This window comes from Cloeon dipterum, chromosome 3, assembly GCF_949628265.1.
Source record: "Cloeon dipterum chromosome 3, ieCloDipt1.1, whole genome shotgun sequence".
NCBI lineage: Eukaryota > Metazoa > Arthropoda > Insecta > Ephemeroptera > Baetidae > Cloeon > Cloeon dipterum.
In genome coordinates, this window is record NC_088788.1 from 22,722,192 (window position 1) to 22,744,651 (window position 22,460).

The 22,460-nt window shown below is 39.4% G+C and overlaps 1 protein-coding gene across 1 annotated transcript in view; it reads right to left on the reverse strand.

Moving 5' to 3' along the window:
• mfr (misfire) overlaps positions 1-22,224 on the reverse strand; it is a 40,101-nt gene extending 17,877 nt beyond the window's left edge. The window contains exons 1-3 of the mRNA XM_065486280.1: positions 21,851-22,224; positions 11,161-11,219; positions 7,080-7,268 (exon numbers count right to left, since the gene is read on the reverse strand). Coding sequence (XP_065342352.1) covers positions 7,080-7,268; positions 11,161-11,219; positions 21,851-21,929 — 327 coding nt within the window. The 5' untranslated portion in view covers positions 21,930-22,224. The remainder of the gene's footprint in view (positions 1-7,079; positions 7,269-11,160; positions 11,220-21,850) is intronic.
• Between the last annotated feature and the right edge of the window lie 236 nt (positions 22,225-22,460).

The window sequence follows — 22,460 nt, forward strand, 5'->3', positions numbered from 1 at the left end:
AAACTTCAATTTTCCAGTATCAGACGAAAGAGTACTCAAGCCGCAAGCATCGATTTTAACTGAAGTCACAATAAACTTTTATGAAAGCAATTTTCCTCCACCGCCTGCAGATGCGACAAAACTAGAGCTGCATTTCTGACGGCGGAAGAGAAACAGAAACGTTGCTGGAAATAAATATAAAAGCGAGGCGAGCTGGTTTCCATCGCTCTCTCCAAAAAACAGAATTAATTGCATTACTTTTCCATTTGGCAACACACGCTATCATTTTATTAGCTGCTGCGGTCCGCCCTGCAGGAAACTGACCCATGTGGCCAACCTTAAATAATGAAGAGCAGGAAAAGGAATTTTCCAATGTTGGCGAGAGCAATAAAACAACCGCAAGGCGCATAACAGTCAACAGATGAGAGAATTCGCGAAAGACAAAATCCCCGGGCCGACCTCACTCTCACTGGTCGCCTGAATCGGGAGCACATAGTAACGGCAGAATGTGACGGCCAATCTGCCGAATGCTCCCATGGTGAACAGGAAATGAATTTTTCAACAGCGAATAAATGCAGTAACAGTAGCAGCAGCTGCGAGCTGCGAATTGGCGAATGCTGCCGTCACAAAACTGCTGTGTTGGGATAATCGAGTTGCGAGGAAATTCTCTCTCTGTACTTTGCCTTCAATTTGGCCGGCAAATTGAGTGTGCGCACCGCACCGCACCCCCGAGTGTGCCTGTGCATCCCTCTCTCGAGTTTAGAATTTCTCGCAATCCACCAACCGCACACATCAAGCTTCCTTCTTTGGTAACCGAGTGCGACGAAATCCAATTCCCTGGGGAATTAGGTACACCTCTCCGGAGCCAACTATGCAGTATGGCTTACCTGTTACTCGTGGCTCTCTGACGTTTGCGCGGATGGAGCATTTGATTGAGTGCACCGGCAAGAGTGAAGGAAGCCGACATTCATTTAGGCTAACGGCTTCTTCCTCCTCAATCTACATTAGCTTCCAAATCTTGGGATTGGCAATCTTGATGGATAGCTGATGAATTTTGTATCAACTTGAAAAAGGAGATCCAGAGGGGAGATTGATTCTTCAAAAATTAATTTATGAAGTGATATTTGATTTGACTCTATCCAATAGAATATCTACATCTAAAATTAAAATATAACATACGTATGCATCCAATCTCATCCAGTCATATCGACGACTTTTTCAAGAATTTTCTTACCGATGAAATTATATATAACAGTTCAGGAGCGGATAATTTTTGTGTTTTAGCTTCAAAAAATATATCTTTAATGTCATATTCAGATTTTGGCAAATTCGGGAAAATAAGGTCAATATAGGTTGTAAAATTATTTCGCATTTTAATTTAAATGAAAATTATTCTTACCCAGTAATCTTCGCGAGTTGATAAAGTTAAGGTGAGCTGTAATATACATATAAGCTCCATGCCTGATAAAACTCTAAACAAACAAAATTTGTTCATATTTTATATCTTTTAATAGCAACACAGAACCGGCCACAAACTTAATTGGGCGAAATTTAATATGGTGCGCCGCATGGGACGTAAATAAACCTGCTCACGCATAAATAAAGAAAATGAGTGGGCGTGCATTTTTTATACGTAATTTTATGAGTGCGAGCGAGCGTGAAACGCACCGAGAGTCCAATCGATTTCCCATGTTTTCTTATTTGACCCGTCAAGCATTACGATCTCGTGCATTTATGAGCGTACGCGTGTGTGCCGCAGCTTTTTGCACCGTCCTACATTTATTAATTTGCGGCCTATTATCAACCCGAGATCGTTTGCCTCAATGCGACCGCCGTCCAGTGCAGAAATACGTCACAAGTGTTGTTCACTGAAAACTCTAACTCCTGGAATAATCTCGCTTGCGATAAAGCACGAACCTCGAGCAAGTTGTTTACACTTGAAATGCCACGTAAGACTAGAGACAAGAGAGCGAAGAAACAAGTAAGTTTAGCAACAGGGGGGTTGATACGGAACGTAGTTCTCGAAGGCTGAAGGAGTGACAAAAGAGAAGGATTTCAAAACCAGCGAGCAAATTTACTCACCAGTTTCAAACTAGAATATCATTAGAAATACTATGTTTCTTAAGTAGATTCTGCGTGCAGATACAGAGATTACATTTTCGTTATATGCATATTTTTTCCTCGGATTTATCCTTGTCAGAGGACCGGGAAGGGCGCGTACTGTGCTAGCACGAATGCTGAAACCTGGGTCCCAATAACACCGCGAACGGATAACATGGGCGAACCAGGCCGAACAAAGACCCAGCCCACTGAAGAACCACTTGCCTCCACACCGAGAACTTTTTTAAAACCTTCAGATATTCGTCCCTTGATTGCAAATCACGCATGCAGGAGAGGTACAAAGTGCAAACCAGAAAGTAGTGAGTTTGCCTGGAGCTATATAGTTGGCAGGGAGGTTTCCAAGCGATCAGCCATTCATCTATTGACTACACGCATGATGCTTAACTTCGGTGATCTAACGAGAACCAGTGTATCCAACATTCTACACCCCTTTAAGATATTAATATAAATTTCTTTTAAAACCTCTTAGAAAATTTAATAACTTAAAATATATTGAGCAATTTTTTCATCTTTTTGCAAAGAATATTCTTCTTCATCTGAAAAAAATTGTGCACTAATTTTTTAAATGCCAAATTGATTATTTGATCTGTAACGGAATTTATGGAAGAAAACAACAGCATTTTTTTGCTGATGGGGTCCGGGATTTGCCAGAGTTACAATTGAAACAGGCATTAGATGAATTCTTTTATTATTTCTTTGCTCAATTTGAAAATTCAAATTCCATTTTTTCCGTTACATACGAGTTTTTAAAAAAATATTAATTTTTTAAGTGAACTGCAGCCTGCAAGGCATTTGTGACGAGCCGGTTGCATACATCGCTTTATTCAGCTCTTTCACCACTGTTTATTTGAGGCTGAATTTCAGCGCAAGCAGTGTCCGTTTTGATTACAATCCGTCTTGCTGATTTGCTACTCACGCACTTCCTCTCAAGCGGAAACAATGCCAACAGAGTCATTTCACTTGCGGCAGTGTTATCACGTGCCACTCGAATTTTGAATATTCACCCTTTGTTTTACTCTTTTTGCGTTCCATTTGTAGTCCTTTTTCACGTGGACGGTGACTTAGTAACTGAAGTAATTTATTTATGAATTCTGTTCCAGCCGTGTTGGCCATTTTTCGATTCAACTAGTACAACACTTTACGGCCACATGAAATGAATATTTAGTGAATTTCGCTGTTGCTCTTTGGCTAGAGGGTTTGTATTCTATGCTCGTCGGCAGTGTCGTGTATAAGTGAGTAGCTACGTGCTTTCATTCCCACGACTTTATCTCTAACAGTTCCAAATGACATTGCATTCTCATTTTGCCATTTTCTCCGGTGTAATTGTGTGGAAGCGTCGACCAGCATTGCCGGATCCACAAATATGGAAGTTAGGCCGTGACAACCATCTTAACCTCAAGATTATTCCAGCCAATTATCAAGTGCTCGGGGAAGAGTAATCTTGGATCTTCCAGCCCATATAACTGAGCTGTTTTGTCAACAAAGGAGGCTGAGCTCGAGATACCGCTTGTGCCAGACAGCAAAACACAAAAGGCAAACCTGCTTTCCTTTTATTACGCGAAATTAGAAAAGGCAGAGAACCGTGAATTCGTGAGAACGTGCTACTCGTTTTATGGCTAAGAATTTTGTGTCCAATTCTGTTTAATGTCGCCGAAAAGAGATTCTGAGAATTGCTTGGGCGACCAACCGCCTCCCTTTTGTTGGCTTCTTTGTGTGGACGATAGCAGGTCGAATCGAACCGCAACGCGTCTCAAAAGAGTTACAGCCCATAAAGGAGAAATTATAACACACAGCCAACATCTTGGCTTCTCTGTTGGGGATTTATATTCAATTCCTATCCATAAACGATCGACGAAAGACAGATTAGAGTCGATAACACTGACGACGTGGAAAGATTCCGTTTGACACATCTAGCAAGGCATTTTCTCATTTTCTATTTTTCTTTATCGGAAGATGGAAGAAGGGCAAAATTGGTTTTAACGCAAAAGATATTGGTTGTCAACCCTCTCAAAGCTGTTGGGGAATTTCAGTTTTCTGCATATTTTAAAGGCCCCTAAAGTAAACGAATGTCACCATTTTGTACTAGCAGTGAAAAATGATCAACAATTAAACTAAAATATCAAGGGTCCGTGAAAGTTAAAATCAAAAAATTAATGTTGAAAAAAATAGCGTCAATCATGCTCGTCAGGGGCAATGCCCATTCTAGTTTTGTAAAGCCCATGCATTGCAATGCGAGAGTCTCAGCAATTTATCGTGGGGCTCGAGTGCGAGCTGGATGCCAACGTTTGACTTCTACATTTTGTCGGACATTTCGGATTTGGAAGGCGTGCGAAAGCACTCCAACTCGCAACTTGCACCGTTAACGCACGCGTGAATGAATACTCTGGACAAAAGCCCAGCGTTTCAATCAAAGACCCCAATGGCAGCTCTTCACAGGACCGGGCTCATCCATTGCGGCATGTTATTTTGAACGCGATGTTATTAGGCCCAAGTCATTCGTTGCCAACTGATCACTAATGCAAGAATTTGCTTTTCTAACGCGGAGAAACCGTTACAAAAATAATGGATTTTAACCTTTAAAGTGGAAAAATTACTGCTGCTCAGAGCTGCGAGAGATTGTTTAATGTAATTTATTGTTTTCGCAATATTTTGCTGGCTCTGTTGCCATTTATTGTATTATTTCTTTTAGAATTTTATGTACCATAGCAATTTATAAAAGTAATCGCTAAGTTTCTCGCTCTGCACTGCTATATTTTTTATTTTCCAATTGTTTCCCGCATCATTCTGCTAATGGGGATTACATGAAATGTTGGGAAAAGTGCCGTGAATAACCAGCACAAAAGTGAACGAAAATAAAAGATAGCGCACATTCAAAAAGGAAAAGCTTGCATTCTGCCAGCAGCAAATTTTCATCGCGAGCCCGAAAAAGTGGTTGATGCGGCGCACGTGAAGCGGCAAATTAAACAATACGCGCGCAGCTGTTTTCACGCTTAAACAATTTCATCGAGTGCTAAATTTCACCGGCGCTACCATCTGCATCACAGTATCCGTGTGGATAATTTCATTTGGGCCCCATTCTGCATCGTCTCTCTCCTCGCTTTTAACACCCCATCTTTTAGTCTGTTGGATTCCCACAAGACAAAAACGCGAAAACGAAACGCTGCGTGTAGGTCGGGCCTTTGCGTCCACGTCAAAACAGAGTCGGTGAGAACGAGCAAATTTATCGACCAGAGTTGGTGGGAAAACTAGATGCGGTGCTTTTACACGCGCACAAGAACAGGTCCTTTTCCTCTTAACTTCTCCCGAGACCTGCTGCGGGAGTCACTGGGACTGTGAGATTGAGACAAAGCGACCCTTCTTTTTCTCTTTATGTCTCATTCTGAGTAGACTGATAGTGATAGAAATTGCTCTAGGTGCGAGTGGTCGCGGCCCAATTAGTTGTAACACGTCTTCGGACTACACTATTTTTTTTCAACGTCTCGCATCTGTCAGTTTTTTCATTTTTCCTTTCAAAAACACATTTCTTTGCTAAATTTATATGAAATGGACATCTAATCAAACATCTCAAACTTTCAAACACAGCCCAGCGTGATGTTCTCATGGAAAAGGGGCTTTCCGTCAGGTCGATATTTACTTCAAAGATTCTGCGAACTGCGAACGTAGCAATTAATCTTCCTTTGGATTTGCGGAATGGAGAAACTTTGCCGAGTTAAATTGGTAAACAACAATGAAAGCTCTTGTCGATAGCACATTTCCACGCTCCCATGGAGTGAATGTTTATTATGTAATCCTCAGATTTGGTGCAGCCAGCGCACAAAAATTGACGAAAATCGTGGCTGGGAAGAGGAATAAAATTGCTCGCGGCGTTTTCTCGTGTGTTGCTTTACTGCGAGTTAATGAGGTGCCTCGCAAGAGGACTACTTGCACAAAGCCACCGTCATTACTCACACAAACTCTGGAAAACCACCCCGCATCCGGCCTCGCGGGAGTTTATTTTAGTCCCCGTCCACCATGCTCTCAAGGGTCGAAAATCATTGTTTCTTTTCTTCAGCAGTGAGGACATGGAAATTGCGTGTTTTCTCTCTAGCAATATAGTTGGAGCAGTTTTTTTCGCAAGCGGTTGCAAAAATAGGTTTCTAGCAGTTTCTCCATAGTTGAATTCTTCTCACATTTGAATTTAAAATATCACAGTACAACACGTATTGCTGTATTTAATTTATAGTTCTCGCTCTCTGACAAAAAATCACAACATTAGATGTTAATAATAAAAAATAAGAAACTTTCATCCTTGTGTTTGGTAAAAAAGAGATGGAATTTTCACTCCAATGCTGTTAAACTGCTAAAAATACAAGTCAAGCGAATGAGTAGCCCCTGGGGATGAACCGCACCCCTGCATCCCCATTAGCATTAATTTTTCGCTCTGGCTTTGCCACGTGTGTCCCCCTCGGCACCAAGCCAAAATGCACTGGAGGCGGGAAAGAGGACGCCAGCTTTTGTTAGTGCTAATGGAATTCAGTTGCAAATCACTCTCTCGTACTCTTGAGCTATATAAAAGAGAAGCTAGCATGACTCCACATTGACGCTGCGTCATTAAAAAACACGCGTCCCTAGTGAAATGGATTACTAACGCTTCCTCTTCCACTCAGCTTTAATTCTGCAGTTTCTTTCAGCGTATGCCACGGAAAAACTTATCCTCTTCAAATAAAGTATGCACACACAACCAATACATATGCATTCACCTTAAGGCCTGCCACGCAAGGCCAACGGAGCTTAAAAGAAAAATTCCTTTTTCTAAACAGACTCGGAGAAATCCAATTTAATTTTTGCACACAACTTTCTTGACGTAAGAGTAACTCGATTAGGCTACATGATTCATAAGGGCGTGAAAAATCCAATTTAAAGTTACTACACCGTGCACATCGCGCCGTTTCCCCACAAAAAAGGCGGCGAGCTAGGTTACTTTTTTTGTAGAGACTCACCGGCAAGGTTTTGGCGTTGTTATCAAGCAGAGAGTCCCTTAATGAGAGCTTGCCCTCTTTGACGACTTTTTGCAGAGGAAGAATGTAATGGCCGATGGAGCGGTCGGGCAACAGTCTGCTGTGCAGCACAAGAGCCACGCTAACTGTTTCCTCAGGCTCGATGGGTCGACCGATGGGCCACTCGAAGAGCTGAAACAAGAAATCGCCAATCAAATTTGTGTAGGGAGAGAAAAAAAGTTAGTTTTCGTCAGGCAGCTCTTTGGGGATTAGAAGGGCTTAAGCGGCCGCCGGCGCTTTTCCACCAAGTTTTAGTGTGGAGATCAGTGGGGATTTGCTCCTTTTTGTTGCACATATATAAATGAATTTATGCGATACTGTGTTTAATCTGGCTTTTATTATCTGGGTAGCAGAACAACATTGTGTCGTGTAGTTCGGTCGTATAGCCATCAATAACCATTACTCATTCTGACGTGATTTGTATCCGTGCCATAAAAACATGTTTGATATAAATATTTCTGGTAAAAATAACTTTTGAAATGTGAAAGCAATTAAGTCATATGTGATTTGAATGCTGCAAATGACGCTAAGTTTCAAATGGCGTGAGTGAGGGCGATTAAATTCGAGTCAAAAGCAAGTGGTGGTCTTAACAAACTAAAAATCGAAATAATAAGAACAATTAAAAAAAATTCATATTTATCCTGAAGTACAGAGCCAGCGTCCAAAATTTTGGAATTGGCGTCTCAATAATTACTCAGAGTGGCATCAACCTTTACAGTAATTGTTGGGCTGCTTTAGAATTCCCATTTTTTGCTAATGTTATTTATACTAAACAATAATGTTATTGTTCACCACTTCAATCGTTGTTTAACGGTTAGGTGCGTCCTAATCTATGTCAGCCTTTCATAGCTGTTCTCGTTCTCTTTTTCCAGCACTTGTTCAATATCGTATAAAAACTAAAATATTCCAACGGCGCTCTGCTTTTTAATGGTTTTCCTGAATATTTAAAATTGTTGACGTCCATTATTTCCTTCAAATAATATCAATTATTAGTCAGAAGAAGGGTAGAAATTTTAATTTAATTTGAAATTCTTTAAAATAATAGTTCATTTGATGGGGAAAGTATATCTTGGCATTTTGCTTACTTATAAGTTTAATTTGTTGCCTGTCATTTCCATATTTCTATTGCAGTGTTGCAAATTTTTTCGTCGTCATCATCACTATTTTCAGCTAGTAAGGGATGTGCATGGACATAACACTCGCTCCAGAGATAATTATTTTGTGCCCTCCCAGGTGTCAGCGGCGGCTTCTCGAAATCCAAAGATTTACATGTTGAATTTGTATAATAAACTTCCAGCGCAGGCTCGGGGTGTGCCGCAGTTAGACGAATTCGAGAAGCAGTTAAAGATTTTTGTTGATGCTAACAAATTTAATACTTGCGATGAATTTCGCGATTACAGGGTACCTATGAAGCGAAACATGCACACTCGCTTGCGACACAAACATAACGAAATGTTTACACTATGTTTCATCTATTTATTATTTATTGTTCTTGAAATTGTGTTGTATGAAACTCATTTGTAAATGAGCAAACAGAAATGGAGGAGCTTCGATTTTTGTACCGCTGTGTAATACAAATTAAAGGAAATTAAATTAGAAAAAAGGAATAAATAATATCATTCTCATCTGATACGACATTGAATTTTTCTGATAAACGTAATGCTAATGACAATACGGGCAAAGGGAAATCCTATGCGACCCATTTGCAGCTAAATCAGGCAAGGGGTTCGAGAATCAGCATTTGCACACAGACTCAATTACTCAATTCCGCCAACCGAGAGTAAAGTCTATACGGAGAGAGGCCGTTTAAAATTCACAAAGCAAGAGTTTCGCAGCACTGCCCGCTCTCGGCATAGGACCTGGTGCCCTCGCGCTGGAGACGCTTGTCATTTACAAGCAGCTGAGAGAGATAGCTGCTGAGGAGGTGTCAACCTGACCTCGAGAGCTAACCGGTAGTTACACAACTGCAGGAAAGAGGAAATCTTTGTGTCGAGGGCAGAGGACCGCAGGCAATGCGTGCATACCGTCATGCTCTGACGTTTGTGCAGGCAGCGCAGATATATTTTATGCGCACATCCCCAGCAGCTGAGCCCGATCCCACCGTGGTTTTCATTTAATTCTGCGTTGCACGCGATACGCCATCAGTGAGGTGAGGCGAACGCACTGCAGCGCTCAAGTTGTGTTTGCCTTCTAATTCGATTTGCCAACGAGATTTTGCGAGTAAATTGACTTCGCAGGAGGCAGGCATCTACTATGAGATTTCGATTTGATTAAAGTTCTGTCGTATTAGGTGACGTGTTTGTGTGTCTCCCATTGAATCAACCAGGAAAATTGAAAATTATCACAAATATAACAAATATCTCATAATTAAATAAATGCACCTAAATCTATGCAAACATATTTTATCGGTAATTTTTACATAAACTTCACCTATCTATTCCATATAAACAAATATCAATTTTCAACAATAATGTTTGCTTGATATCTATTTTAATTTATTTGTGAAAGTTTCTCCTGTATAAGTGGCAATGAAAATGAGTAAGTTAGGTAATTAATTAATTTCCATCACAATTAAAAAACCTCAAATGGAATCAAAATTGAACTTTCAGCAATTAAATAGTTCCAGCTGCTGTCAACGTCTGTTAAAAGGCGATCGCGAGACTCGCCAGAAGGTGTTGAAACCTCCGGCGGATACCGTTTTGATGAAGAAAAATCTCCTTTTCCCCTCGACCGTCGGCAAGAGTTAATAAAGAAGCGGAGGCCATATCGCCGGGCTGTTTCTCGATTCGCTTTCCTCGCCATATTGAATCACTCCCCAAGGAGTGACAAATTTTCCATTCATTACGTGGTCTGCCTGTTGATTCTATCTCCATCTGCTCCTGCGTCTTGAGGGACAAAATTGAGCATCGCTATTAGTGCGTAAAGAACGAAACAACCCACTGCTTTCCCACCTTATCGAAGCATTTTGACCTCATAATTTGTCTCTTTGAGGTATTTAATATGATCTCCTGATATTCGTGAAATCCTTAATTCTCGAGAAAAAAAGTTTCACTCGAGGTTGGTTGCATTCTTGAGAGGAAAATAAATAACAATAAGACTTAATTTTTCTCTCGAGAGTTAAATTCTTCTTTCAGGGTTTTCCGTAAATTAAAATTAACTATATCATGAATTTAATTCATGAAAATAATTAATTTCATTGTGCAATACCTTTTTTAGAATCTTTAATCTGTTAAGAAAAAGATCGATAATAGCTTTAGCGCAGAAGAGTGGACGGATTTAATGAGGACTGAAAGTCTCACTGCAAATACACTTCATCCTTAGCATCTTAGCACTTGAGAACAGCCAAGTAAGCATCCAAGCCATTTTGAGGTGGTACGATATTGATTTTACTTCGTCGCGATTCTGATTCGCTTAGTACCACTTTTGAATTTAATTACTCAAATCAACCTGACACCAAGGGCGCGATAAAAACTTTGCGGGCCTGCCAAGCAGCAATGAAAATTCTAAGAGGTGCGAAATAAGTGACGACGGTTCGCCTGTAACTTTTCAATGGACGCGGTTTGCCACATTAGCAATTCAAAATAGAGTGCCGCTTGAATATTAAAACGCTGTTTGCCGTTTCTACGTTGAAAACAACAAAAAACCGCACATTTTATATGACATGCCACAGAGTCATTGCAGGTAGGCACCACGTTCGCATAGAGAGCGCGCAGGTTGCATACATTCTACATTTTTTTAGTTCGGAATCCGGAATGACACGTTTATAGCAGTGTTTCATTTTGCAATGAGACTCAAAATTAGAGAAATTCACTCATTCTGTGGCGATGCACTACAGAAGGTCGCAATTTTCCGCAAGCTCAACAGAGGCTGCCAAAAAGCAGGGGATTGTGCAGTGTATTTTCATAATTTACCGGGAGCAAGGGGAACGTGCGGCACTGAAAATTCACATTAATAATAAATAGGACGACCGAGCGAGCGAGCGAGATGGAAGGTGACGTCAACTTCATTTCATGCGAAAACATACCTGGTCCAGAGTTAGGTGTTCGCCAGAGTCGGTCATAAATCGAGAGGTGTGTGCAACTCCTGCAAGAAGAAGAGTAAACCTTAGTAATGCAACGACCGATTTGGATCTCAAGTACAGGAAAATTTACCAAAGTAAAAAGGGACAAAAAATAATAGTTTTCATGCTAGTATTAGTAAATAATCCAAACACTTTATGACGATCAACGATGAATAAATAATTTGGGAAACATATAGTGTGCGAATTTTTCCATCAGATTGTTATGATCTTTATTAAAATATAATTTTGATTTCAAGTGAATTTTCCACTGAAGTTAAGTTTTTATATGCATGTTAGTATGCGATATCGCCTCCAACATGCACTTTGGTTTTGATTTAAATCTGATTCCAATATGAAATCTAGATAGCAAAATATCATTTTTGGGGTCAATAAGATGAAAATGTTTCGAACGTTTTTTTATTTACTAACGGAGATGATAGAGACAGTGCTTTTCATTGATCTGTACATTTTTTTATCAGAATAACAAATCTCTTGGGCAGTACAATAAAAGTTTTGCTCTCCAAACAATCGCCATGTTATACTGGCGAACGTGCGTTTTTAATTGCTTCATAATTGACAATTAGCTTAACAAACTTGAAGTCAGTGCAGGCTCCACTCAGAGTCGAGTAATGCGCCCGCATTATCCTCCGTACTAATTAATATTCAAGCAATTAGCAACATCTGTAAGTTGGTTAGTTAGCGAGTGAAGCGAGAGCTAAATTGTGCGGCGTCAGCTTCAATTCTCCGGCGACGGACTGCAGATGCGCATTTCTCAGTATCGAGCAGTTTCATTCTCACATAATTTCGTTGGCCGCACCGCCAGAGTCGAAAATAAAATACAAGAAGCACGAGTGTGCATGCGTATTTACTTACTTTAACATTCTCTTGCATCTGTCCTTAGGGAAATGGGGGTTTTGCTAATGCAGTGAAGAGAGGAGCAAACGTAGCTCGCCCCCGAAACAGTTTCGCATGCACAGAGAGTGTTAGGCAACAACAACTATGACCTGCTGTGCAGCCATGCAAATTTATTAGGGTGGCTATGCCATGTTTGGACCCATGGTGCAGAGATGCTTTCCGTTGCCCCTTTCCCCCAGCGAAAGAGATAAAGAGGCCATAAATATTTTAGCTGCAGCCATTTAACAATTTTATGATTTTCCTGCTCTACATATATGGTTTTATTTTAGAGCCCCATTAAGAGAATGTATGATATTTGTGATAATTTCTATACAATTTTATTCAAAAGCATTGCAAGATGGCATGAATTTTTTTGCAATCACTGGACAGAATATTCAGATATTCAGAAAATTTTGATTCCAATTCTTTTCTGAATTCCACCATTTGTGATTGCGGGTAAACGCAAGTTAAAAATCTACATCTAACGCGTACTTTCTAATTTGGGCTGCAGTAGAACCAAAGACAGCTAATGACTAGAACGCGGGAACTAAATCCAGCTCAAAACCAACCGCATCAACCAGTTTTAATGCGCACGTTCGTTTGTTCACTCTAAAATTCCATCGACCGAAACATTCAGCCTACTCGTCAGTTATCCCGTTTTAATTACGCTTCCCTAGAGAGCCATCCAAACATTGTCTTTCCAGCTTAAATTTCTGGTTTACCTGCAAAATATAACGTACAAAGAAATTGTAAATAAACATTTAAAAAATAAACAGACGCGATAAAATAAACGTTTCATAATATAATTGGACGTAAAGATGTTTTTGTTACCACATGCGCAGACAGAGCAGGTCGTACTTCTACGCCTACTCGCGATCCTTGCTTGTGAAGCCAAAGGACGAGCTTCCTGTTCCGCGAGACAATGCATGTTTTATGAAGTGAGCGGAATTTTACAGTAGAGCCGCGAAATTGAGTGCTCTACACAATCTCCAAAAGCAGTGGGACGCGTGATCTGGCCCGGAGCCAAAATATATTCTATAATCCCATGAGGGGAGATTTCAAGTAGAGCGAGCGAGATGTTGCCTCATAAATAATAAGGCGCTATAGATTGAATAAAACAATGTCATTGTCTTAGGTTTGGAATAGCCAAATATCTGGGTACATACCGAAGAGAAAAAACGATTTTCACGCAAAATAAACTTCAAATCAGGAAAACACAAATTGATTTTTTTTAAACGCAAAATTTGTAATTTTAGAAAATCTTTGAATTCCTTTAGTATGTTATCACTCGAGGTTTGTTGATCCACATTTTAATTAAAATGGACCTTATCCTGATTGCTTTAAAACTTCCTCTTTTTTAATCTCTCTTTCCTACAAGTTTTGGCTTAAGAGTAGAGCCCTATTTCATGGTTAAACACAACTGGCTATAATAATTGCTGCTTAAAATGCATACCCATAGTAACGGCGAGAAATTCTTTCAAAGTTTATTTTTGCATGTATAGGACAGGAAAGTCATAACTTGATTAATTCTCTGTAACAGTAACTTCTCTCAATGAAACTCAAATCTAATTGTTGCAAAAAATGCGAATTTTATCGTTCAGAAACTTGTAATTATGGTAACTATAGCTTGAGTTAACAAAATTTTCGTTTCAGCATTTCAGCCATACTTCCGCAACATTGAAATCGTTAGCATAGCGGCCAAAATGGTCATTCATTATCTCCTCTCGGCACTAATTTGTTGTTTGGCTGACGTAACGGGCATACATAATGGTTTTGAATTCCTGTCACGAGTGCCAGGGGAGGCGCGCTCCATTTTCCGCCAATACTCTCGTCACATTACCCATGCATTCAGTGCGGCCAATTACGCGGAATTCGAAGCGTTCGTGCAAAGAAAAATGGTTAACAGGAGTCCGCAATGAAAGTAAATGACGCGTCGTGTCAGGGGAAGCAACAAATGAATGCAAATTCGTGCGCCACGCAACCTTCTCTCCCCCGCAGTGAGAGTGAGACTGCAATACAGTCGCTGTCGCTCGTAATAACCACGTGTTGCGAATGACATGACAGCCATAGCAAGGAACTTGTTGAGAAGCTGTGCAAAAAGGTAAATACAATATGATAGGAGCAATTCAAGTAGCGGATTAGTATGTATTTATCCTGATTTATGAATTCAGCGAAAGGGCGCAATTTGGGTTTGTTAAAGAACAAATTATTCGGCATGATAATATTATTTCCCGATTAAATTTTGTTACATTTCTTTATTAGAATATTAAGCAATGTAGGAATCGCCATGAAGTCCTCCATAGTTGAATGTTTAGGTTTTATTACTGTGCGACAAAGTTCATTATTTACAGCGAGAATTAAGAGAATTGATTAAGATTTTCAGGTTTTATAATCATTAACTTCGATGTTGCTATGCCATGAAACTTTAAAATTTAATCTACGCTCTGCAAAACTTGAAGAAAATCAAGAAAATAAGTTACAGACTAGTCGAAGACCGTTATTATTAAAACTCGTTAATTAATTTTTGTATTTTCTTTATTTTTTTATTAGCAGCTATAAATTGATATAATTCTGCGAATGCGATTTTACACACTTTTTTAGTTTAGTAAATTCTTAATTAAAATCGACTGTGACGCAAATGGAGTGACATTAAATACCCAATTTCTAAAATTTTCCACTAAAAAGAGCGAATGAGTTTGCGAGATGGTCGGGCTGAGCACCCACTAAAAGTAACACGCTCGCACAAGGGTATGAGAATAAATGCGGCTAAATTTTTCCCCTTGAGAAGATTCACAACGCCTGTGAACGGCAGATAGTAAAAGTTTCCACTCTGTTTGTTCTTTTTTGTTCAGAATACGTGGCATCGAAAATTCTGATGTAAAAGCAACACATTATTTCTGACAGTGACAGCTTGCCTGTACGAAATAAAAGCTAATTCTAATCAAACAACAATTTGCATTATAAATAAAAGATACAATTTTGTCTTCTGTGAAATAAATATTAATTTTTACCTTAACTCTTTCACATTAATCAAACGAATCTGGAGCTCAATGAGTTTATATATCGAGAGCGTTTGGAAATGAAGCACATGTCTGGTGTGCTCTCAGTTGAGTGCTTCCACAGAACGCGTATATGCTCTCTGTACTTAGGAATGAAAATGTTCGTGTGGTTCGGCCAAAACACACGATGTCATCTCTCTAAAAGGGGCTTCCATTATGCGCCCACAAGCTCCTCGAGAAATGACGCAGTGCTGGAAATGCCACCAGAAAAAAAATGTAGAATGGAAGGCCCAGCCAATGCCAATGTTTGCTTATTTTTTGCAGGATGCGTGGCACTGGCTCATTCGGGTGGGTCCTCTCTACAGCTTCGCTGAATGCCAGATTACTTTCCTTTGCTTATTTGAGTGAGTTGGAGCGAAGATGCTTGACTCTACAAACAAGCTGATAAAATCCACCCATTTTATAGTACAATGAAGTTGTAAAGGGTTGAAATGAAAATATACAGAGCCTTCCCAGTTTTGTCCGATTTGCATAAACGTTTTGTAGAAAAGGCTTGTTGGTCTCCAAAAATAATAAAATTTCTTTGTTGTTCGGATAACCAACACCAAATATCTTGATTAGGACACTTCATTTTTGGGACAAATGTGTTTTTAAAAAGTAACTATGCTGTTAGTTCATGCAGCAAGCTGTATGGAAAACTTTGAGGCAAGCTGTCACACAGATTTCCTGTTAAGTTGAGATATGGCGCGGGATTCAAAGGGTAAATATAACGAAGCGAGCATGATTGACGATTTGGTTTAAAATATAAAAAAAACGATAGGCGAATCCGATCTTTCCGCATCATAGAGGGAGAACAAATCTCGCGAGAGAAGTGTATACGACTCCATCCATGACGTCAATGCAGCATGCTCTCAGTCAGTTCGCAACGCAACAACTCTCTTGCATATTATTCGCAGCGGAAAAGCAGCGAAACACACGGGCGCAGTTTACAGCAGACTGTTTCGCATGAAAAGCAGTTGTAAATTAGCACGGTCTCGTTGAATGGCCACAGGCAGTCGCATATGTATGTGTGTTGTGTGCAGCCACGATTAGACGGGTTTTGTTTGGGCCGGGGAAAAAAGTTAGAATGGCTCAACAGGGAAAATGCAATGTGTCCCCATCCGCCCCAGGCTGGCACTTTGCTCGTTTCATCAGGGACTTCGCAGGATGCTTTTTAAAATTGAAGGAAAGCACATTGTTATAGCTGCGTTGATTAAAACATTTCCGCACACAATAGAACATCGATGCATTGTGTTTGGATTGTTTGCGATTCGCAAACAGAACAAACAATTTTGATTTTTAAACCTGCTTGTCTCGACGGTTTTCGCAGAATTCTTTCAAGCTCGAATTTTAATTCAGCTGCCGCAAGGCCGGAGGGACATGAGGCAGTAGGTAAGTCTAAATGTGGCAGCTCAACTCTCAGATTCTGAATTTTCTCGCTCAAATGATAAAAGCTAAGAAAAATAAGAATTAAAACTCAACGTGGTTTGTGGATCAACCTTAAGTTTTGGAAAACCTTAAAAACAATTTGAGTAATAATTTTTCTTATGATATGAGCTCCAAAAATCGTCTCTTTTCTCTCAAGTAAACTTTCTTAATAATTATTTTTTAGCACACTAGATAAAGGACAATAAATATTAATTATAGTTAATTATAAAATATAAAAGGCAATAATTCTCAATTACCGTTGTTGCCAAAGAAAGTTTCCACAGAGTATTTTGAATTATGGGCTACCTGTGGCTTTATGATTTATTATATGCGGCTTTAAGTATTATTAATTACTATGTACTAAGTTGTATTGGATTTACTTGCACCTTCAAATTTTACTTTAAAACATGTCATATTAAATTCGTAAAAACCTTTCGTTCCTGATTCATTTTGAAAAAAATAATGCAAAAAATTTTGAAAAACAAGCCAGAAAAATGTGCGGATGTAATTAATTTGGGATTGATTAAGCCTATAGTTTCTTCTGAACAAGTAGAGTGAAAATCATTCCCCGGCAGTGAATACGTCGCTGATTCGTGGCTGCCGATTCATCTCCCACTTGGATATGCAAGCGTATGATTGCCTCGAGCAGGAAAGATCAACTTTCCTCAGCTACCACTTGTATCGGATATAAGAGAAGAACATTTTGATTATCGTATCATGCGGATCACAATTCAAAATTTCCATTTGCAATCTCCTCCAGAACGCCAAATCCAATAAAAGCAGTCGACGAGTTCGTAGAATTGACTCGGCGCTCTGCTGCTCGTCTCAAATTTGCATTTGCCTCGATCTCATTTGCCGCTAAAATACGTGAAATACGATTTCTGCATTTCTGGCTGCCCTCTGAGGAAAATCGAAAAATTCAAGTGACGCCATAGAAACGTTGCATGGGGTTGAGAAAGAAAAAAACGGTTGCCCTGGATTTTCTTTTGGTAAACATAGCGCACAAAGGTCGCGATGTTAGGTGCGATTGAAATAATTTATTTCCCCGGCGCGCACATACAAATCCCTTTTTTCACTCTGCATTAGTCGAGTTTGAAAATGCGATTAAATCAGGACCGCCGAGTACAAAGCAGCACGGACTGCCGGCGAATACGCGTAACCGCAACCTCCCATATAATGAATGCTAAACATGGGACGCGAAAAAGCGAATCAATTTTGCGACAAACACCGCCAGACCTTCGCTTTGGCATTCTGCAATGGGGGTCGTACGTAATTGAATGAGTTAACAGGGCTGATGCTGTTTGCAAATTTGATTGAAGTAGGCTTGTTGCCGTGAAAAATGTAAAGCATTTGACGGCACGCTGCGTATCGCGGTTTGTTTGTATATAAAACTGCCCAGACTGCCTGGGGCGATGTCGTATGAACGGTGTAATATCAGAGGCAATCAGAGGGTGTACTTTTTCTCATGCTAGAAAGTAAATATTTTATCATAGCCCTTGCCGTACAAAATTTTTATTTTCATTTAAAACATGAAAATAGTGCATATCTGGTGTATATGAAAAGATCTTGATTTAGACTCTTTAACAGTTAAACTTTGTCCAAATAGTAAACTGTTAGCTGGTTAACTTGTTATAAATATTTTCGTGGTATGTTGCTCTTTTGATAAAAATGATTCAGGCTGTTGGACCTATATTTATTCACAGGTGGTGCTTAAAGTAATTTGTAAAAATCTCATTTGTGTATGAGAAAGGTTAAATTTCGCATGCATTGCTGATTTTTTCGGTTATTTAACCATTTTAAAGTAATGCACTACACTGTTTCCCAAATAATGCTTGAATTTTGGAATAATTTAGCTCTCCCAAGATATGAATGAAAAATATATAATATCATAGATGCAAATGTCTTACTCATTGTCAGATGATTAACTTATATTTCGACTGTAATGTTTAAATTATGAGCAATAATAAACAACAACATTAGGGAGAATATAAGGGATGCAGCAAATTTGTAACCGTTAAGGTCTTTCAAACATTAAAAAAGAGTTTTTAATGATATTACTTTGACGTAGTCTGTCTAATTCATTTTAAAAAATTAAAAGGAAATATGTAGTTACAAAAGAGTTGTAAAAGAGGGACAAATCAAATTTGTCATTTGTGAAATTATTTGGAAGACAAAAATATTTAGTGATATAACCTAGCCGGTGGTCCCGCACATTTGGAAACAGTGGAAAAACTACACCTCATTTTTAACTGTATAACAGAGCCGAGACTTGTCTCAGGCTTTCCTCCTTTTTTAACTGTTTAGGTCTATAGCTTAATTCCATGCCTCACAAACAGATGATTTAAATCGACAATGCTTTCCATTTTTTTTTGCCATTGCCGAGGGCGAGTCATGGGGGGTGGGAGTGGGGTAAAATGTTACAAATATATTTTCCTTCCCCTGCAGTTCAAAATGTGATTGTTGCTGTCAAAAACAAAATAATCGCATTTCAATAGCAGAGAAACAGCATTTAATAAATTTCTCTCCACGATCCCTTGGTTCCCTCTAGAGAGTTGTTGCTGACTGAGCATGGCATAATATATATGCATACGTCAAAACTGCATAATTATGCAATATGCACTAATGGTGTGCGGATTGTTATATATATATATATATATATATATCTGTGTCCGGTTGGAGGCGTGTTGTCATTCGTAACTGTGCACTTCAATCGTCATTAATGAGCAGACTGACTGCACGGGCGACTGGCCGATACCGGTGTGTCAGTGTGGGGGGTGGTTGGCGAGGACACACGACACTGGGAATACCGCACGTTGGGCAGAAACACACACACGCGGCGCAGAGCACAAATCCAGCTACACGCTTGGCACGCACTGTGTAGGATCAATAGCGGAGTGAATGTGTAACAGTCAGTGCGTGCGTCGAGCGCTCCTGCCGAAAGACACGACGGTGTCAACGGACGCGCACAGGGCTCGAATAAGGGTTGAACGTGATCACGCGAGAAAGATGCACCCTGTTGCGTGAGACGAATTGGTGAGCATCGGTTCTCGCATCACCAGAGTTCTCACCCGGTTGAGCAACTGCTGACGCTTTATCGTCAATGGCTCAGACAAAAATCCCATGTTATATAGCTTTTGTATCCTTTCTATTTTCCAGCCTGTTTAACAATAGTTTGAAATCTATCTCCTCATTCAAGTTCAACGTGTTTGAGATTCATGATTAGAAATTTATGACTTTTTTGTTGCATGAGGGGTAACTGAAAATTGGCGTCTCTTTTGTTAATTATATATAATATTATGCTATCTCAAACGCAAATTATTTAATAGTGATGATAAAGATAATTTGAATCATCGTTCCATACTTTTCCTCAGTTTGTACAATTTATGGGGGCTATTAAAACGGCACACGTAGTGATAAAACCATAAACCACTGGAAAACTAGCATAATGTGATAGAGTATAAGGCTAGAAACTACTGACCTCCCATTGTTAACTATTTTAATAGTTCACAAAAACATCAAAAATTAAATAGCAGGTGAAAAAAATTCAACTGTTCAAATTGATTTTCTTTTCACAGAAATTTTTACATTTAATACCCTCTGAAAAAACCCTTTAAAGGCCTTGATAGTATTTAAGTGGTTCAATTTGTGAGTAACTTAATTTGTAAATTAATGAGCAATTTTAGTTTGATATTGAATTAAGACTGCAAGCTACCAGTCCAGCCGCAGCGGAACATAGAGGAAGCAGTCGGCGCGGCACTTGTGAATTCCAGCATGGAGCACGCAGCCTCAATAATTTTGGTGAAGTAATTAGTGCAATTAGTACTCATAAATGTTCCACACATGCTGAATTTTTGTTTATATTGGCGTCGCGATGAGAATTGCATGCTTTCCGCAGACACGCCAATGTGACAATTTGTGTAATAATTACATAATTGAGACGAAACGCAGTCCCGCCCGCACATGGTTTAGCCCTGTATCTTCTAAGTCGGAAATAGTGCACTGTTGAAGAGGAATTCGTGTATTTAAATATGTAAATGACATAGCTATGCCCCGGGCAGACATTTAAAATGTGGTTGTGGTAGAATACGAGGCTTTATCTTCTTCTTGTTTGCATCCCAACATCCGTTGGCTTTGCGGATACTTCTCAGACACTGCAAGTGATAAAACACTCGAAGTGGGGCATAGTTAGAATGATTATAATTATGATGCAAAATTAAAACATAAATGTGCGTTCAGAGCTACATATCTATTCTGGAAAATACTATTTTTCTCAATGTTATTATGGTTATTATTCAATTATGCCGAGAAGAGAAAAGCATTCTCACGAATTTTGTCACAGTTGCGTTGTTTTACATTTTCACCATTTTCATTGTTAATGTGTTGAGATAATAAAAGTGGTGGAATGAAGCCACTGTGTATTTTGACGACGGCCATTCAAGTCCCCCCTTTCGTTTCTCGCATCATGAGCAGGAGCAGAGATGTACACCAGCAAGGGTTAATGAGAGAGCGAAATGACGCCCAAAAACCTACTCCATGTACTGACGAATTTTTATGGCGGCGGTGCGATAAATTTGTTTTAAAATTATACCTCTGTATTAAACATATGTAGCGGGTTGGGGAAATTTTCGCTCTCTATATTTGCAACATAATGCTCCAGGGAAATTAAAGTTTTGGAACACAAAATATGTATTTGTAGTTTGAAATTCGTTGACTAGTAAGAAGTATTGCCTGAGGGAAAAGAACTCACAATCAGATGTTGCTCATATGAATGGCATTAGAATAAATCGACTGAGACGAGATAACAAACTTACTTCTCTTATTGACTACTTGTGGACAAAAAGCCTTTCCTAGTTTAATCTTTATCGCCTCGCTATTAAAATATGATTTTCTTCGTATTGTACGGAAAAATCAGAGTTAAAGGGCTGGCAATTGAGAAAGCTAGAAATCGATGACAGTATTGTCAGTAAAATTAAAATAAGATACACGTTGAAATAAATTGCAAGCAAGATGAGTAACATTATATAATATCTGATGAGCTTCTTGTATAACTTACGAAAAAATCCTAGCATGAACTTCATAATGTGCAGTGTTAAAATTGTTATTTTTAGTTTAGTAAAATTTATTCAGAGCTAATTCAAATTTTGTGTAAGAAGAAAGGAAAAAAAATATTAAAAATTAAAATATTATTTTTTTAATTACACAAGATTAAATTGTTTCAATGTGTGTCTTCCCAAAAAGTAAATTGTAACTAATACTTAAAAATAAATTAAAAGTTTAATAAAATTAAAACTCACCTCTAAACTCGATTTTGGCTAGTTTGTCGCCCTTGCATTTTGGCAGGAAGAAGTCCTTGAGCCTGACAACGAGCGACATTTTCCCGATGGCAGAGATCGAAGCAACACGTTGAGTGGTTGTTGTTAGTGGAGCTTTGCGCTGAGTCGGTGCACCCTGAGCATGGTGCCCGCCTCGTCACTCACTGACTCTTTGACCCGCAATCAGCAAGAAGGCCGCCTCTACGCATTGCGCAGATGCCGAGCTGGCGGCCCAGCTTTTTAATTTTATCGACTCCGCGACTCAATCGTGCCAAAAGCCAATTCGCCTTTCATTAGGACAATTCCCCCTCACTTCCGTATCGAGCTGCTTTTAAATTTTTCACCGCCTGATTCTTCCTTGCGCCGAGAAAAGACTAAAAAGACAAACGCAGCAAATTGCCCTGTGAAAACTCGCTTGTCCCGCGGTTATTTGAGGCTGGAAGCAGCAACGCAACCCGCCTGACATCTCTTGGAGATAGCGCAGCCTCGGCGGAGAACGCTCCGAAGACTAGTGCGACATCTACATACGTTTTCCGCTACAAAAAGTGTGGATACTGTCGATATTTTTTCTCCTATAAGCTCTTGTTAAATT